The following is a 17,974-nucleotide window of genomic DNA, read 5'->3' as shown; positions in this document are numbered from 1 at the left end:
AATTAAAAAACAAAGACATAATTAATTTGTTCATTCTTTTTTCTCTTTGGGATGTTACGTGCTCAACTACATATAAACACAACTCTATTTGCACATGAAGATATTAAAGTTAACACATTTGGAGTAGGAGAGGAAGAAGGAAGTGAGCTGGGCGAGATCATAAACTTTTAGGCTGATTCTGCCCATTTTTTAAAGCAAAAATACATGTGCTGTTTACAGTGAGTGTGTGGACAAGTGTAGCTGGATAGGAAGACAGGAATACCTTATTCTGGAAGAGTCACTATCAGCGAGAACGTAACTGAAAAAAATTATATAATTTGTAAACTTTACAAGGTTTCCTGGAACAACATCGGTCTTTTTCTCCACACTATCTTCAGATTTTCCTCACATTGCCGAGGTTCATTCCGTCACACACAAAGTCTTCAGCGCATACTGTGTGACAGGAAGGGGGATTAACTCCTGCGTATATGAAGAATAAGACAGTCCCTTTGCCCTCAAGAAACTCACTATCTGCTATGGAGAGCTCGACTTACTAACACATTAGTACATTAGTTAGCTACGCAGTGACAAGTGCAGTGGCAAAAGATAGTATTATATGAGGAGCATAGTGGAGAATGCAGTTAATCTTGCCTCCTGGAAATGGTGTCGAGGTCAGCAGGACTTAAGGTCTTTAGGTAGATTATCCCCATCACATGCCCACAGACATGCACAATCATGTTGGATGCCAGACTCCCCTTTCTCATTCTTATAATACTTTCTTTATATTTTATAATACTTCCCTCTATTGACTTTTAAGTAATAAAATTCAAATATCCCACTTGATTTCCGTGATTTCCTTTTCTGAAAGAATCCAAAGCCCTTGGAGTGTGCTTTTATTCTGGTACTCCTCCTCCCTCCCCCCCCCACCCCACTCCTCACCTCTCACTTTAGCTTGTATTGTTGCTAATTATTGGCATGCGTATATCTTCTCCTAGGAAGTTGAGACCAGAATCACTTGGGAGCTTTTCCATCTATAAATGTTTAGATCTCAGAAAATTCTTATTCAATGGGCTGATGGGTGTCTCTTTTTAAGATCCCAGATGTTCCTTTGCATAGAGCAAGTGCTCAAAACAATTAATGATGGAGTCATTACAATTAAGTGGAATCCATCTGTTGCACTGTCTACTTTTGCAGACTGATAAAAATTGCGGTAGGGGCCTTGAACCTGTTTTGCTCAGTAGAGGCTGAAGATAAAAAAAATATTTTTTTAAGTTTTTTAATGCTAGCAATTTTTAACAAAACGGAAAAAATAGTAAAGAGATTTATACTATTACGCATTTTATTTGTGGATTGTCAGAAGGGAAGAAAAGATGAGCTTATTTTTAACAGCATAGTTGAGAGACAAGTTTTTATGTTGAAATAGATTTTTTTTAAGATTTCAACATAGCAACTTGTGCATAAATGTACCCAATATGCATTCTTTTTTTATACATCCCCATATTGATTTTCAAGTAATAAAGTGCAAGTATCCCATTTTCTTGTGCATGTCTTATCTCTCCTGTCATCAAAATGCATAAGATTGAGCTTCTTATTTTTAGCTATTTACTACCTACACTTTTTTAAAAAACAGGTTATGCAAGCACAATTTGCTCAGGACAACAACCCAGATGCACAGACCCTCCAGAAACTGGCAGAAAGGACAGGCTTGAGCAGACGTGTGATACAGGTGATTATTTTAAAGGTTAATCAAGAGATGTTAAAAGTTCTAGGTCATTTTTCTTTTCCCCCTTTTGGTATCTGGTTTATTTCACTTAGCATAATGTTCATCCAGGTTGTAACATGTATCAGTACTTCATTCCTTTTTATGGTTGGATAATATTCCAATGTATGTACCACATTTTATTTGTCCGTGGACGAATATTTGGGTCATTTCCACTTTTTGGCTATTATGAATAATGCTGCTATACACATCAGCACACAATTATCTGAACGCTTGCTTTCAATTCCTTTAGATACATACCTAGGAATGGAATTGCTGGATCATATGGTAATTCTGTGTTTAGCTTTTTTTTTTTTTAATAGATCTTTATTGGAGTATAATTACTTCACAACACTGTGTTAGTTTCTGTTGCACAACAAAGGGAATCAGCCACATGCATACACATGTCCCCATATCCCCTCCCTCTTGCATCTCCCCCCCGCCCTCCCTATACCACCCCTCTAGGTCATGGCAAAGCACCAAGCCATCTCCCTGTGCTATGCTGCTGCTTCCCACCAGCCAACTATTTTACATTCGGTAGTGTATGTATGTCGATGCTACTCTCACTTCACCCCAGCTTCGCCCTGCCACCCCATGTCCTCAAGTCCATTCTCTATGTCTACATCTTTATTCCTGCCCTGCAACTAGGTTTATCAGTACCATTTTTTTTTTTTTAAGATTCCATATATACATGTTAGCATAATGAAACAACAGACAAAGGATTAATCTCCAAAATATACAAACAGCTCATGGAGCTCAATATCAAACAAACAAACAATCCAGTTATTCTAGGTCTTTAAGTGTGTAAATTGTTGGCGGGGGTTTTTGTTTTGTTTTTTGTTGTTGTCATTGTTTGTTTTGTTTTGTGAAGAAACGTCAGAGCATTAGCTTCCCATTTTAGGTCTCTTCACACTCTAATCAATTTTTTAAAACCTGATAATTAGCCTGCTTGGTCTAGGCTACCATTTGTTGACCATTGATTCATTGCTCAGAGCAACCCTAAGGATCCTCAGGCTACAAAGACAACCGTGGTTCCAAGCTAGATCTGGTTCTGAGGCCAGAATTTTTTTCTACTTTTCTATTATTGTGAATGTGAGTGAGTGGGGGAGGGGTGGGCAAGAGGGGGGATATCTATGGCCTTTGTTAATGATCCTGGTAGAGGGAGTGATGTAAACAAAACTAGGGAAGGATGAGTCAGAGCAAATCTGTTGACAGATAAGATTTATGTTTGCAAGTTGTGGGGGATGGAATTATTGGAGCTGAACTTGGAGAGGCTGTGCATGTAGAGTTATCTTCTGAGCAGGAAGAGATTTTAGGAAGAGATTTTACGTGATTTTACGTAATTTTAGGAAGAAAGGTCTGGTGACAGTACGTGGGAAGAATTAGAGTTGGGAGAGGCTGCGTAGAGATTGACAGATTAGGTGTGATGCCCAGCAAAATAGTGATTTTTTGAAAAGAGAATTAATTAACTGAGGTAGTGGCCTAGAATTCATCCGAAAATATTTTATTGACTGAACACTGATGGCAGGTACTGGATGCTAGAGAGACAAGAAAAGGACCTGGATACTCTAATGGGGAAGCAGAGAGACATCAAAGATGACTCTTAAATTTGAAGTCAACGTATCCATGGGAATGGTGCTATTGACAGAAATATTAAAGGTTTTTTTAAAAAACGGGTTTGGTAGTTGGGAGGGAGATGAATTCCCTTCTAGCTGTGATAATCAGACAATGATGGTAGCAGTTGAGCACATAAACAGGTATTTTAAAGGATGAACAGGACTCAAACAGAGAGATCCAGTCCCATGAAATTGGGTAAGATCCTTTAGAAAGAGATCACAGACAGTAAAAAGGGAAGAACGGACTTTATGGAGAGAGCTGTTTGAATTGGACCATTACAGTCAGAATCAAGGAATGAATCTGGTATAGAAGCATCATGGAGGGCCAAGGAGTTAGGTGGGTTCAAGATGGAAGTGGTCAATTGTGTCAAGATTTTCTGTTTCCCTCAGATCAAGGAAGTGGAAAATAATTTTAAATAATATTTAAGGTTAAAAATGGTGTAAAGAATTAATAATGCTAGTGACCATAACTATCGAGATAAAGTTCAGTGGGGAGAAAAAAGGTTAAGTCCAACACTGCACATATAATGTTTTACTTCTTAAATTGGGTGATTGGTAAACAGGTATTTATTCTTCAGTTTATTAAGCCTGAAGTATTTCATATTTAAAAAATCATTTATACCAAGAAGTCAGTGGGAAAGACCTGATGATATTGTATCTTCTCCAAAGACCTAGATTCCCAGTGGATTTGGTTGAGTGCAGTGTAATGAGGCTCTCTGAAGAGGCAAGTCCCATGACCTCAGTATTTTTCTGAATGTCCAGGGTATTGTGTTTGTTTCAGAGTGCCAAATTTTAGAAAGGGACTAACAGGGAACCAATGTGAAAAGAGTGCTCCCTTTACAGGAAGGTTAAGGTCATGAAAGTCTAGAAATTATGTGCTGGTATTAACAGCAACAGGGATATTTATCTGGAAAAAAGATCCGGAGATGGTAAGGGAAGGAATAGTATAAACAGAATAGGTGTCTTCAAACGTATGTGAAAGGCTGTCCTACAGGCAGCGGGATTGGGTGTCTGCAAGGGAATGTAGGAAAGAAACAGATTTCACTCACTATGAAGAATTTTCTCAGTATGTAAGGCTACAAAAATGGCATAGGCTACCATCGAGGTAGTGAGTCCCTGTACCTGGGAGTGAAGCTTCCTTTGTTGAGGTAGTTCAGACTTAATGGTCTGAGGGGTCCTTGTAATCTACGACTCTATACATTCAATGACAGTGACTGCTGTAGCTAAGTCAGATTCATGATTATTATGTTTTAGATTATTTTGAAGTTGGAAGGAAAGGAAAATGGAGGGTTTCTGAGAGCTTTTCTTATTATTTGAAGAAATAAGGACCGCAGACAGACATCTGTCATGTAATTTCCAGGTTCTTAGGTCACCAGTATTATGAGCAAGTTAACTTCATTTCAAGCACTAGAACTTGGAGAATATGCTGTTGGATGGTGGCTTTTAATATGTGAGGATTGAATTTAAATATTTTTGATAAGATGGCAAAGGAAGGAGTACTAGCAATCCAAATATATAGTCTGTCACAGTATTTTTGAAGGATTAATTACAGTGATCTCAAATAGTAGTCATAACCTCTTTGCCCAGCCTACTTCCTAGCATTGGACACACTTTAGAAAAGTTAAAGAAAAGAGATTTGATTACTAGGCCTTGATTCTAATATGCAAACTAGGCTACCCAAAGATTAGGTAGAAGTAATGTTCTTATACAGGGTGTAAGTACAGGTCTCACCTTTACTAGCTAAAGTCTGCATAGTGAGACATTATAACAGAGCAGATCATCATTGAGCTGAAATCACAGAATAAAGATGGATGATTTTACTTTTCACACTCTGCATCCAGATACAATCACTGTTCACATACCCTTTCAGAGGTGAATTACGAATCGTGTATCTTACAGAAACATGATAAAACATTGCTATTTCTTCCAGTCAGTGTGCTTGAAGTTCTCTTTCCATATTAAGATTTACATCATTTTTATTGCTACACATATTGAGCATAGCACAATTTATTTAGTTTATTTCCAATTTTTTGGTATCATAAAAATGCTATAGTGAACAACATTGTGTGTATACCTTGCACGTTTGTTCGGTAGTGTCCATAGGATAAATTTCTAAAAGTGGGATTGTTGAGTCAAAAGATAAAACATTTTTGGGCCTTTGACTGATAGTACAAAAATCGCCTTGCAGAAAGTTCATAACCAATTTATTCTACCAGGACCTATGTGTGAAATTTCCCTTTCCCCAACGCACGTAAATCCTAAAAACTGTCATTCTTTTACATCCTTTCCAATTTGGCAGTCAGAAAATGTCATTGTTTTCATGTATATTTCTTTTATTGTCAGTAAACCTTAACATGTTTGCTTATTTTGAAAATAAAATTTGTATTTTTTAGCGCTCTTTTCTATTGGGTTATTTCTTTTCTCTTTATTGTACTGATTTTTATTGTTTGTCATAGTTTAACTTTCATAGTTCATCAGTTTCCCTTTCACTTATTTTTTCCACATAGAAATTTTACATTGTTTTGTATTCAAATCTCTTAATATTTTTTTCTCATAGCTTTGATTCCACCTAGAGAGTATATCAACATTGGCTTTTGTTTCCTTAAACATTTATGGTCCCAATTATTTACACCTAAACCCTAATTTATCTGGAATTGACTTTTGGTTACATGTTGTAAAGTAGGGATTTTTTATTTCTTTTCTCCCAAACGATTAGCCAGCTTCCTCTAAATCAATATTACGCCAATACTGATTTCCCAATAATTTAAAATTCCATCTTTTTCATACATTAAATTCTTGTATTTGACTCTTCGGGTTTTCTAAGAGATTCATCTTATGCATTAGTCTTTTCTTTTGCAGAATGTCTACATGGCCTGCTTTCAGCTTATGTATTTTACAATTTAGAACTCAAATTTTTTAAAGAGTATGTTGCTCATAAGAAATTTTAACCCTTGTTAGAGGTTTGAAAGCAGAAGGAGGAAATGTTAAGTCAGTGAGGAGAGTCAAAAGGACTGTATTTTATTCCTGAAGCTAGGTAGACCTCATGTCAGAAGTTGTTTTCTGATGTCTGGAATCTTCAACTATATTTTGCTGTGCAAGTTACATGACACTTTGTGTTTTCAAACCCCTCTCTGCTTAATTACCTGTTGATCTTTCCAAGGAGCTATTTGAATTAGCATTAAGGTAGTCATTCTACTGTTTATGTCATGCTTTCTTCATCTTTATTTACAAAGTCTGAGATTTTTAAAAATAACTGAACAGTTTCCATCCAATATATAATTTATTGGAGACATAAGATACTTTGAAGAAACTCTGGGAATCATAGCGCCATGTGTTTTAGGTTATATGTAGTCCTCTGGGGTGCTTGTCTTCCGGGCACTGTCAGGGGAAAAGGCAGGTGACGGCAGTTCCTGCTTACAAGTTGGAGAATGTGTGCGTGTGTCTTCTTGGCTGGGTGGGTGACAGCAGTGGCACCTGTTAAGGAGCCTGTGGAGGAACTGTGACTGAAGACTTTGGGTAAAGTCTCTGTATAGGTACCTAAGAGTCTAACTAGCACTCCAGAAGATGGGGGAGAAGGCTGTGACTTCTCACTCCTCTTCCTTGGTACATGCCTAAGCTTGTTCCTGAAATATACCTCAGGTGCTGCCATTCAGCCACCTGCTCAGATGCCATTGTATTATTGGTTTCTGTTCCTTTGGTTTTAACCCCTTGAGTTTATTTATACTTTGCAGCCTTCTGTTTGTGAGTCCCAAGGACAAGGTGTGTCTTTTGAGATCAGGGCAACTTTTTCACATAAATCTTTTTGCAGCTTCCTTCTGTTCCACATTATTCAGCCCTGATTCCCTAGTGCCGTCAAGTACCTACCTCCCAGCCCTAGGTAGAGACTTAACGCCCCTAGCCTTCTCCCCTGATCCCCAAATGTTCTTACCCTAATTTCCTTAAAGTTTTTATCCCTCCACGTCTCTGTCTTCTTATGACAGAATTGTTCTGAGTGATAGCAAATAAATACTATAATATTTTAATAGAGAAACACTCTGTAGGCAAGTTTTATCTAAGAGCAGGGAGTTCAAATGCAGGTAGCTTAGATACTGGAAGCATTCTGGGCAGTCTAGCCTTACTTACCCTGACCTGCACGTACAACTCTGCTTACCCAGAATATGCTTCCTTTATTTCTGTGATAGAGTGGACAACAGGGTGGTTAGCTCTTTACATTGGTGAACTGTTTCACCAGTGGATGTGTTTGTTATTTTATTCTGCTTAAATATCACTAGTTGTTTCTTATTATAAGCCTGACCTTAACCTGCTTCTTAGAGAATAGCCTATGTATTTACTAATAGAAATTGAACTCAGCAGGTTACAGTGTGACTGGAATAACTGAATCAAGAGGTTTGTAGAAAGCTTTAAGCTCTCAGTAGGGATTTTAGTCATTTGAAAAAAGATTTACAGTAAGTCCAGCAGGTGTCTGAGAATACATTTAGTAGTGCATTTTTTAAAATTTTCTGATGAAAGGGCTTTTTCTGTTTTCCTTTTTGTCCCAAATGGCAGTAGTAAAACCAAGGAAACTTTTCTGGAATTTTGAATCCCTTAGCCCATTTTTATTTTGGAAGATGCTGGCTTAGGATAGAATCAGTTTTTAAGTAAATCAACAAATAATTATTATTTGGGCAAAGAAAATGACCATTGATAACTGTGCAAAATTGTTTCTCTTGTGTCTACAGAATTCTTTCTTAGAAAGCTTATTTAGATTGATGCTGCGCTTATATGGTAGAGTGAGGTTGCATTCCTTGGTAAACTGAACTGGTAATGTACTCAACTGATAATGTGACATAGCTACATTGCTTTTCTCCTCCCTCAGGTGTGGTTTCAGAACTGTAGAGCACGCCACAAGAAACACGTCAGTCCTAATCACTCCTCCTCTGCCCCAGTCACAGCAGTCCCGCCCTCCAGGCTGTCTCCACCCATGTTAGAAGAAATGGCTTATTCTGCCTATGTGCCCCAAGATGGGACAATGTTAACTGCGCTGCATAGTTATATGGATGGTAGGTATCCTGATATTTAACAGCTGCCTCCCAAGCAATCAATTACTGGTAACTTCTAATAGTATATTATTGATATACTATTCACATTTTGAACTATTACCTCAGTAGTAGCTGAAAAATATTGTCAGGGGTGGGTGTAGTAGGGAGAAGAACTACCCAACATTCTTATTTCTGTGACTGCCTTTTTTAAGGGACAAGTTTAACACTCACCTTACAGCTAAAATACAAATATTGATAATGACCCATAGTGCTTGATTTTAACGTAGGAAAAACATTCTTTTTGTTTTCACCTGATAAATATTTAAATAATTTATTTTCCTATGGTCAGAGGAAGTATTCACACTCAGATTTTTAGATTGGGGTTTACTGAGTTTTGTTAAAGAAACTTTTTTATTGAAGCAAAACATACATATAGAAAAGTGCACACATAAGTATTCAGCCTGATGAATTAATAAAATGAACATATCCATGTAAGTACTACCCAGATGAAGTAGTAAAACGCAGTTAGCACCCTGGAAGCCTCTCTTATGTCCCTTCCCAATCATTATCCTCTTCCTCCAAAGTAATATTGTGTTGACTTCCAAAATCGTGTTCTAGTTTTGCCTGTTTTTGAGCTTTATATGAATCGAACCATGCAGAATGTATTCTTGTGTCTCACTTCCTTCAACTACAGTGTTTGTGAGATTCATCTGTATTGTTGCAAGAATCAGTGATTTGCTGGTTTTCATTGTTATACAGAATTCCACTGTAGGAATATACCACAATCCACTTTAGGGTTGATAGACATTTGCGTTATTTCCAGTTATGTATATGCTGCTATGGACCTTATTGTACATGCCCTTTGGTGCACATTAATTCACAGTTTGATTTGGTATATACCTGGGAATAGAACATAGGGTCCTGGCTACACATGTTCAATTTTAGTTGATTCTGCCAAAAAGTTTCCAATAGTGGTTGAACCATTTTACACTGAGACCAGCAGCACATGAGAGTTCAAGGTGCTCCACATCCTCGCTAACACTTGGTATGGAGTGACTTCTTAATTTAGCCAATTTAGTTGTTGTGTAGTGTTATCTCATTATTTTCATTTGCTTTTCCCTCATCACTGATGAGACTGAGCATTTTTTCATTGAGCATTTGTATATCCTTTTTGTGAAGAGCTTATTCATGTCTTTTGCTTGTTGGTCTATTGGCTTGTCTGTTTTGTTTTTTCCTTGATTTGTTCTAGTTTTGGCTATATATTGAATATAAATAAGTTTTTTGATGATTATATGTGTTGCAGATATCTCCTATTCAGTGGTTTGCTTTTTCTCCTCTCTTGAGTATGTTTTATTGAGCATAAGTTCCTAATTTTAATGTAGTTCATTTCATCAGTTTTTTTCCTTCATGGGGAGTGCTTTTCTTGTGACCTGTTCAAGAAATTGTTCCTACTCAGAGATAATGAAGATATTTCTCCTATGTTATCTTCTAGAAATTTCGTTAACTTTGTTTTACCTTTGACATTTAGATTTACAGTCCATCTACAAATGAATTTTGTATGTGGTGTAAAATAAGGAGCAAAGTTTTTGTTATGCTTATGAAAGTACCAATTTCTCAGCTGCTTTGCTGTGCCACACTTATCATAAATCAAGTGTCCATATAATTTATGTGCCAGTTTCTGTACCCTCTATTCTGTTTTATTGGTCTATTTATTTTTATATCAATACCTAATTGTTTTAATAATGGTAGGCCTATATTCTTGATATCCAGTAGTACAACCTTGTCCTACTTTGTTGTTCATTTGTATTGCCATAAATTTTTCAACCAAAAAAGAGAAAACAATTGAGATTTTGATATAATCTATTAGATCCGTTTGTAGGAAACTGCTATCTTAATAATATTGTCTTCCATACCATGATCTTAGTCTGTCTTTCTATTTATTTAGGTCATCTTCAAATGCTCTCTTATATTCTAGAGTTTTCTGTTTAGTAATCTTGCACATCTTTTGTTAGGTTTATTCATAAGTTTTTGTTTTGATGCAGTTGTAAATGTTTTTTCCTCTGTATGTGGAAATCTAGGTTGGCAGCTGTTTTCTTTCAGCACTTTGGCAGTATGAATTACATTGTCTTCTTGCTTCTATTGTTTCTGTTGTTTAGAATATAGATAGTTAATTTACTTGATACCACTTATTGTTGAAGTCAGCTGTTGGTCTTATTCTTGCTCCTTTAAAAGTGAATCTCTTTTTTTCCCCAGCTTTTCTCTTTATGTTTGGTTTTCAGTTTTAGTATAGTGTGCCTAAATATGCTTCTTGAATAGGTAGTTTGATGTATTTCACTATGCAAAAGGATCAGATTTTGTCTCTTCAAGTATTGTTTCTACCCTTATTGAAAAAGTCCATATTTTCCAGCATTTTGACCTTCCATGTTCTAGTCTAGATATTCTTCTGACCTATCTTCCAGTTCACTAATTCTCTCTCTGTCTATGCTGTAAAACTCATCCACCGAGTTCTTAATTTCAGTTATTGTGTTTTCCATTTTTAGAATTTCCATTTCATTCTTTTATATAGTTTCCACTTCTGTGCCAGAATTATCTATTTTATCACTTTATTCCTTAACAAAATTGTTATATTAATTATAGTTAACACTAAAGGACATACCTGACAACTCCAGTATTTTGTGGGTCTGTTCTATTGTTTTTTCCTCTTTGTTTTCATTCAAGTCATGTCTTATTTGCCTTGTTTTTTATTAAACTTCAGATGTTAGGTATGAAAACTAGAAATAATTTGAGGCTCTGGTTAATATCTTCCACCAGAGAGGATTTAGTTTTGCCTTTGGCAGGCGATTAGGTCAGAGGAAGATCAACTTAATCCAATCAGGCATCAGTCCTCACAAGGGCTGGTGTATTTTGGGGTCACTACTCCTTGGAACTAGCCTTTTGGGATCCCCCCAAAAAGCTTACATTTTGTTTTGTTTTGTGTCTGTCATCTTTTTTTTGAATTTTTGAATTTTATTTAATTTACTTTTTTATACAGCAGGTTCTTATTAGTCATCCATTTTATACACATCAGTGTATACATGTCAATCCCAATCTCCCAATTCATCACACCACCACCCCCACCCACTGCTGCTTTCCCCCCTTGGTGTCCATACGTTTGTTCTCTACATCTGTGTCTCAATTACTGCCCTGCAAACTGGTCATCTGTACCGTTTTTCTAGGTTCCACATATATGTGTTAATATACGATATTTGTTTTTCTCTTTCTGACTTACTTGACTCTGTATAACAGTCTCTAGATCCATCCACGTCTCTACAAATGACCCAATTTCATTCCTTTTTATGGCTGAGTAATATTCCATTGTATATATGTACCACATCTTCTTTATCCATTCGTCTGTTGATGGGCATTTAGGTTGCTTCCATGACCTGGCTATTGTAAATAGTGCTGCAGTGAACATTGGGGTGCATGTGTCTTTTTGAATTATGGTTTTCTCTAGGTATATGCCCAGTAGTGGGATTGTTGGGCCATATGGTAATTCTTTTTTTAGTTTTTTAAGGAAACTCCATACTGTTCTCCATAGTGGCTGTATCAATTTACATTCCCACCAACAGTGCAGAGGGTTCCCTTTTCTCCACACCCTCTCCAGCATTTGTTGTTTGTAGATTTTCAGATGATGCTCATTCTAACTGGTGTGAGGTGATACGTCATTGTAGTTTTGATTTGCATTTCCCTAATAATTAGTGATGTTGAGCAGCTTTTCATGTGCTTCTTGGCCATCTGTATGTCTTCTTTGGAGAAATGTCTATTTAGGTCTTCTGCCCATTTTTGGATTGGGTTGTTTGTTTTTTTAATATTGAGCTGCGTGGGCTGTTTATATATTTTGGAGATTAATCCTTTGTCCATTGATTTGTTTGCAAATATTTTCTCCCATTCTGAGGGTTGTCTTTTCGTCTTGTTTATGGTTTCCTTTGCTGTGCAAAAGCTTTTAAGTTTCATTAGGTCCCATTTGGTTATTTTTGTTTTTATTCCCATTACTCTAGGAGGTGGGTCAAAAAAGATGTTGCTGTGATTTATGTCAAAGAGTGTTCTTCCTATGTTTTCCTCTAAGAGTTTTACAGTGTCCGGTCTTACATTTAGGTCTTTAATCCATTTTGAGTTTATTTTTGTGTATGGTGTTAGGGAGTGTTCTAATTTCATTCTTTTACATGTAGTTGTCCAGTTTTCCCAGCACCACTTATTGAAGAGACTGTCTTTTCTCCATTGTATATCCAATCAGGCATCAATCCTCACAAGGGCTGGTGTATTTCGAGGTCACTACTCCTTGGAACTAGCCTTTTGGGATCCCCAAAAAAGCTTACATTTTGTTTTGTGTCTGTCATTTTTAACGAGGGCTTCTCTTCAGTGGTCCCTGATCTTTCATATTTATTCCCCACAACCCAAAGTCTAACTCCTGAAAACTTTGCTAAATGTCTCAGCCTCTCACACTCCTTGTCTTTTAAAATTGTTACTAAACTTGTGGAGGAAAAGTAGCCTCATTTTATTTCTCTCCTACTCTGGGACTTGACTTTGCAAGTTCTCACTACCTGGGTATCTTTCAGATGCCTTCAAACAGATTTCTAAAAATTTTGTCCAGCTTTCTTAATTGCTCTTAGAGGGACATTTGGTTTGAAGCAACATAGTTCTTACTGAGAGTGGAAAGTTCATTTTAAGGTTTGATTAAAGAAAAACTCAGAGCCTGTACCACTGATGCATTTACCTACACTAGGATTAAAGTTGTGTGTGTTCACATGAATGACTGTAGTGTTGCCCAAGTCAAATGTGTTTTGATGTATGTTTAGGGAAGAGGCAGCTCAGCATTCATAAATGAGAATTTGGGGCAGGGATCACCCTATAGAGGCACCTTCGTGTGAAAGCTAGCAACGTCTATGCAGGCAAAGCTCACGTGTTTCTAGCTGCAGGGTAAAGTGCAGTGAATGGGGTATCGATGGAGGACAGTAAAGTGGCAAAAGCTTGTGACCCCAAATAAAGATTTTGGGGTAAACCATTCCTGGATTCTCATTTAATACTATACTCACTGTGCTGAATAAGCTAATGCTCCTGCTGAGGTCAGTGGAATGAGTGTAGCTTGGTGCCCTCAGCTATGAAATCAGTAGTGAGAGAACATTGCCTTGGATTGTTTTTTGTTTGTTTTTTAAATCAGTTTTATTTACCCTACAAAACTGATCCACAAATTTCTTTCTATTTTGTAGCTCATTCACCAACAACCCTTGGACTCCAGCCCTTGTTACCCCATTCAATGACACAACTGCCAATAAGTCACACCTAATTCCTTTTTTCAGGGATAGAAATGATTAAGGATATAAACTTGTCATTTATTATGTATAAAATACCATTGAAAATATATTAATGTTAATTTTTTATTTAACATCCAAAGCATTTCCAACATCACTTTGCTGCCCAGGTATGTATCTCTAGTTGGCCTGCAAGACACTTTTATTGATTCTTCATTTTTTTGTAAAACTTATGTTTACAAGAAGAAAACAAATCAAAACTTTTTTTTGTATTGTATGGAAATAGTTCACTCGAGTGTGTATCTGTTAATTTATTTGTCATCAAAAGAGCACTTTGCCTAAAAGAAAGGACTGACAAGTGTGCAAAATGTTTACAATCCTTTGTGAAATTGTAGTGTATCATTAGTTTGTATCTGTAAGTTATTGTTATAAATATTACCTGTATTTTTTGTTATATACAGCTTTATACTTTGAAGCTTGTATCTGTGAATTTGCAACTGAAATTTATTTTGCCAATGTTTTCTGAATGAACTGAATAAAGCTTCTGTTGTAGCATGCCATGCAAACACATTATTGTGTTTGTGGTTGATGAACTATGGCTGTAAATAACACTATAGTTTAATAAGCCCATCATTCTAAGTTTATTAAACATTTTCCATTCTTGTGAAAGTTTCAACCAATTAATCCTTTGTGTGTGTGTGTGTGTTTTCAGCAGTAAGTTGACTTTAGCCTCTTTCAAATATAATAATTCTTAATTTTAAAAAGTCATTTTGTTTTGAGCTGTGTTGTGAGTACACTTTAATAGAAAACTTATTTGTAGATGATTGCACTTACTCAACAAAAGAATACATGAAAATATCTAATTTGGCAGATTGTCCCTTTTGAACTATCTAATAAAATTAATGTGAAAGAAAAGGCAGAGCACTTTTCAAAATGACCTTTTGGGGTGTCCCAAATCAGAAATGAAATGTGGGCATAGGAATATTTTTCTTCAGGGTTGAAAAAGGAGGACTAGAAATATTTGGAGTTTGTGATCAACGCTTCTAGAGCAGAGACTCTTTACTTTTTCTTCCTAGTGAACCCTCTTTAGGGATTGTGATTCTGAGAGCTGAAATCTAAACCTCAGGACTTTATCCTATGTAGCAGTGGACACTTGTCTCGGAAATACAAAAGTAAGTAGTGCCACCCTCACTAATTTTGGGGTTTAAAGAATTTAATCAGTACTCACTTCTTGTCTTTTATATACCAATCAGGGAAAAAAAAGGTAGTGAGAAAAAAATCTTAAGAATCTTAAGTTTGCGTCTTTAACGCGGCGATTCACATCTGGCTGAGGACCGGAAGTAATAGTGGAGTATTTGTAATTCTATTCTAGTAATCATAAAAGCAACCAGAAAGCAGTCACGTGGATGTCAGTAACTTACTATCTACCTCAAACCAGAAGCAACAATCCTAAGTTTCACTATGGGAGAAAGGAGGAAAAAAAGTGTTTTGTTTTTTTTTTTAAACTTTCTACTCCAGTTAGAATCCTTCTGGCCAAAAAACAAAAAACATAGCCAGTAGTCACTCCATCCTGTCTTGTGAAATTGATGCTAATCTCCTTGGGTTTTTGTTTACCTGTCCCAGGCACGAAGTGGTGAGGTCAGCTTTACCTTTACCAGATGTGGAGGAAAGCACTTGTAGTCTAGCCAACCTCTGCACTGTTAGCGGCTTATAGCATTTCCCAGCTGCATATAATTGGCACCGTTTAGCTTGGGAGGTGCTTGATTGTGAGTGTTCCTCCTCCTCTCTCTTTTGTGTTTTTCCTGTGCTCACCACTCTCTGAGTGTTCAGAGAAATTTTACGAACCACATCACTACCCTTTTTAGTTCCGAGGATGAATGCCCAAAGTTGAAGTAAAATTTCCATAACAGAAAGGTTCAAAGCTGTCAAAATGAATGAGACTTATATATCCAGCATATAAAGTTGTTAATAATAAAATATGATAGATAAGAAAATACTAAAAGAATTTTGCATGTGATACAAATATATGACTACGTTTTCATTTCTGTCAGAAGTCAGAGGTCCTAATTTATAACCTTAAATTAGGGGAAAACTGAATTATTTATATATTAGTAATACTCAGTGTAAGCATGTAGGCACAGTACTTATTTGCTTGAAATTAGAGGGTGATCAAACGACTATTGTGAGGCTTGGAGGAAGACTTTTTATTGTTGGACTAGCAAAGACCTGGGTAACAAATAAGTTATCTCTTAGGCATTCAGAGATTCATGAGCTGTAAGAGGGTAAAGATAACTTTCTTGCTCTGCAATCAATTGAATTCACCAATTCAGACATTAAAAGTGAAGTCACACTAAGTCAATACCCTTAAGTGATTCTTCTTAGTAAGACAGGGTAGCTTTAACATTTAGCAGTAATTGTATATTATGCAAATGTCATTCTTAAATTCCACATTACTTTAAAGTACATGTGTTTTGAATATCTCATAATACGTATTGTTAGAATTATAGTTCATGCTGTTAAAAATTGTTATAAGCATTTGAAAACTTATAGCTGTAGTATTTCTTGACTTGGTAAATTATGTATATAATTACTCTAGTAGCTTTATGAGACTAAATGGGATCTTGGGACTGTGTTGTGGCATGAAGGACTTTACCTGTTAGTGAAAGAAATGATTCTACTTTATTATTTAGAACAGAAGTCATTTGGATTGCAATACACTAAGTACCAAAAGTATATTAGCCCAGGAAAAATTCTCAATGATCTCCATTCCAGGAGATAAAGGAACTGAAATTAGCACGATTTGATTTTGCTCTTTTGAAGTACAACCAAATTTTTAGAGAAGAAATGGACCTGAATTCAAAACAAGTACGCTGGATAATGTCTAATAAATATCTGCTTGGATTCAGTCACATAGTAGAAACTATTTTATAGCATGCTTTTCCCCTTTAATACAATAATCATCTTTCAAAGTGAACTACTTATCTACAACATCATTTTAATTGACACATAGCACTACATTACTTGGAAAAACAATTATATATGTAGATTGTTTATAATTTTTCATTATAATGAACATAATCTAACATTGTGAGCACTTTCAGTTTGTCCTGAGAGCCTTAAATATATTTTGTTCAATATTTACAACCACCTCATGAAACAGTTTTGTTACTATAACCCTTATTTTACGATTGTGGAAATTAAAAGTAGTACGTCCAGTATATCAGTGAGAAGTAACAAAGCCAGGATTTGAATCTAGCAGCAGAGTGACTCCAGATACCATATTCTTAACTTCTGTACTTTAAGCATTCACTATATGTTAGGTAACACCATGATGAGCATTCGATAGCCACCCTTTTATTCATATTCTTATTTCCCCACTATGAATTCTTAGAAGTGGAATAGATGTGCATGAATAGTTTTAAGACTCTTGAAATTCATTAATTGTTTCCAGAATGCTATACTAATTTACATCTCCCCCAGCAGTGTTTGAGGTGTTTTCCAGAGCACTTGTCCATCTTGCCTACCAGTGGAATTAATATCGATTATTTTTCCAATATGATAGTCAAAAAGATCATTTTTAAAGCCTTATTTATTACTTGATAAGAAATTTTAATTTACATTTCAGAGATCTAATTTCTTATAAAAGGGGTAAAGTTAAACACAAGCAACCACTTTTATGACCTTTCTTCCTTCAGTTGTTCTGCATGCATGGCTAAGTGAACATTCTTTAGCATTTGTTCAGCTGAGGTATCGTTTACTTGACATCACATATTTTACTTTAGCACCTGGAACTCTTTATAACATATTTTATTAGCTTTGTTGATGATTTTATTGGTTTTTTTTTTTGTTTTTTTTTTTTTTTTTTTTTTTTTTTTACAAAGCCCTTCATACTTTTCAAATGTTTTTCTGTACATCATTGTGTCCCCATTCAGCAGACGAGGGAATTAAAATTTAGGGAACTTTGATTAACATATTTAGGCCTTTAGTTTTAATATGCAAGAGTTCTCCAGAGCATCAGATTGTTTTTATAACTCTGTAGAGATCTCAGGAGAATAAATTTGTAAGTGGTTCCCAATTGCTTGAGTTTCATAAGCAGCCCCAAGGAAGATAGACTTTCATAGGCGCAGAGGATGTGAAGCCCCCTGCAGGAAATGCCCTTCTCCCTCTCTAATTGTATCAACAGTACTTACTAAGGATCTACCAAGGATCTGTATTTGGTGGGGGCTAAGAGCAGAGTTTAGGCGTGGACTGTGTGTGTGTGTGTGGTGGGGGATATCACAGGACAAAAGGAGGGAGTATGTTAAGAAGTAAGGG

The 17,974-nt window shown here is 36.1% G+C and overlaps 1 protein-coding gene across 1 annotated transcript in view; it reads left to right on the top strand.

Annotated features, from left to right (window-relative positions):
- Positions 1–17,503, top strand: part of LHX8 (LIM homeobox 8) — a 30,166-nt gene extending 12,663 nt beyond the window's left edge. Inside the window, exons 7-9 of the mRNA XM_082458216.1 lie at positions 1,610–1,705; positions 8,210–8,393; positions 13,619–17,503. Of these exons, the coding sequence (XP_082314342.1) occupies positions 1,610–1,705; positions 8,210–8,393; positions 13,619–13,695 (357 nt within the window). The 3' untranslated portion in view covers positions 13,696–17,503. The remainder of the gene's footprint in view (positions 1–1,609; positions 1,706–8,209; positions 8,394–13,618) is intronic.
- Positions 17,504–17,974: the final 471 nt, after the last annotated feature.

Source organism: Balaenoptera physalus, assembly GCF_965194825.1.
Source record: "Balaenoptera physalus genome assembly, chromosome: 1".
Taxonomy (NCBI): domain Eukaryota; kingdom Metazoa; phylum Chordata; class Mammalia; order Artiodactyla; family Balaenopteridae; genus Balaenoptera; species Balaenoptera physalus.
Note: the sequence above shows the minus strand (reverse complement) of the source record. Positions and strands in the feature narration are given on the sequence as shown.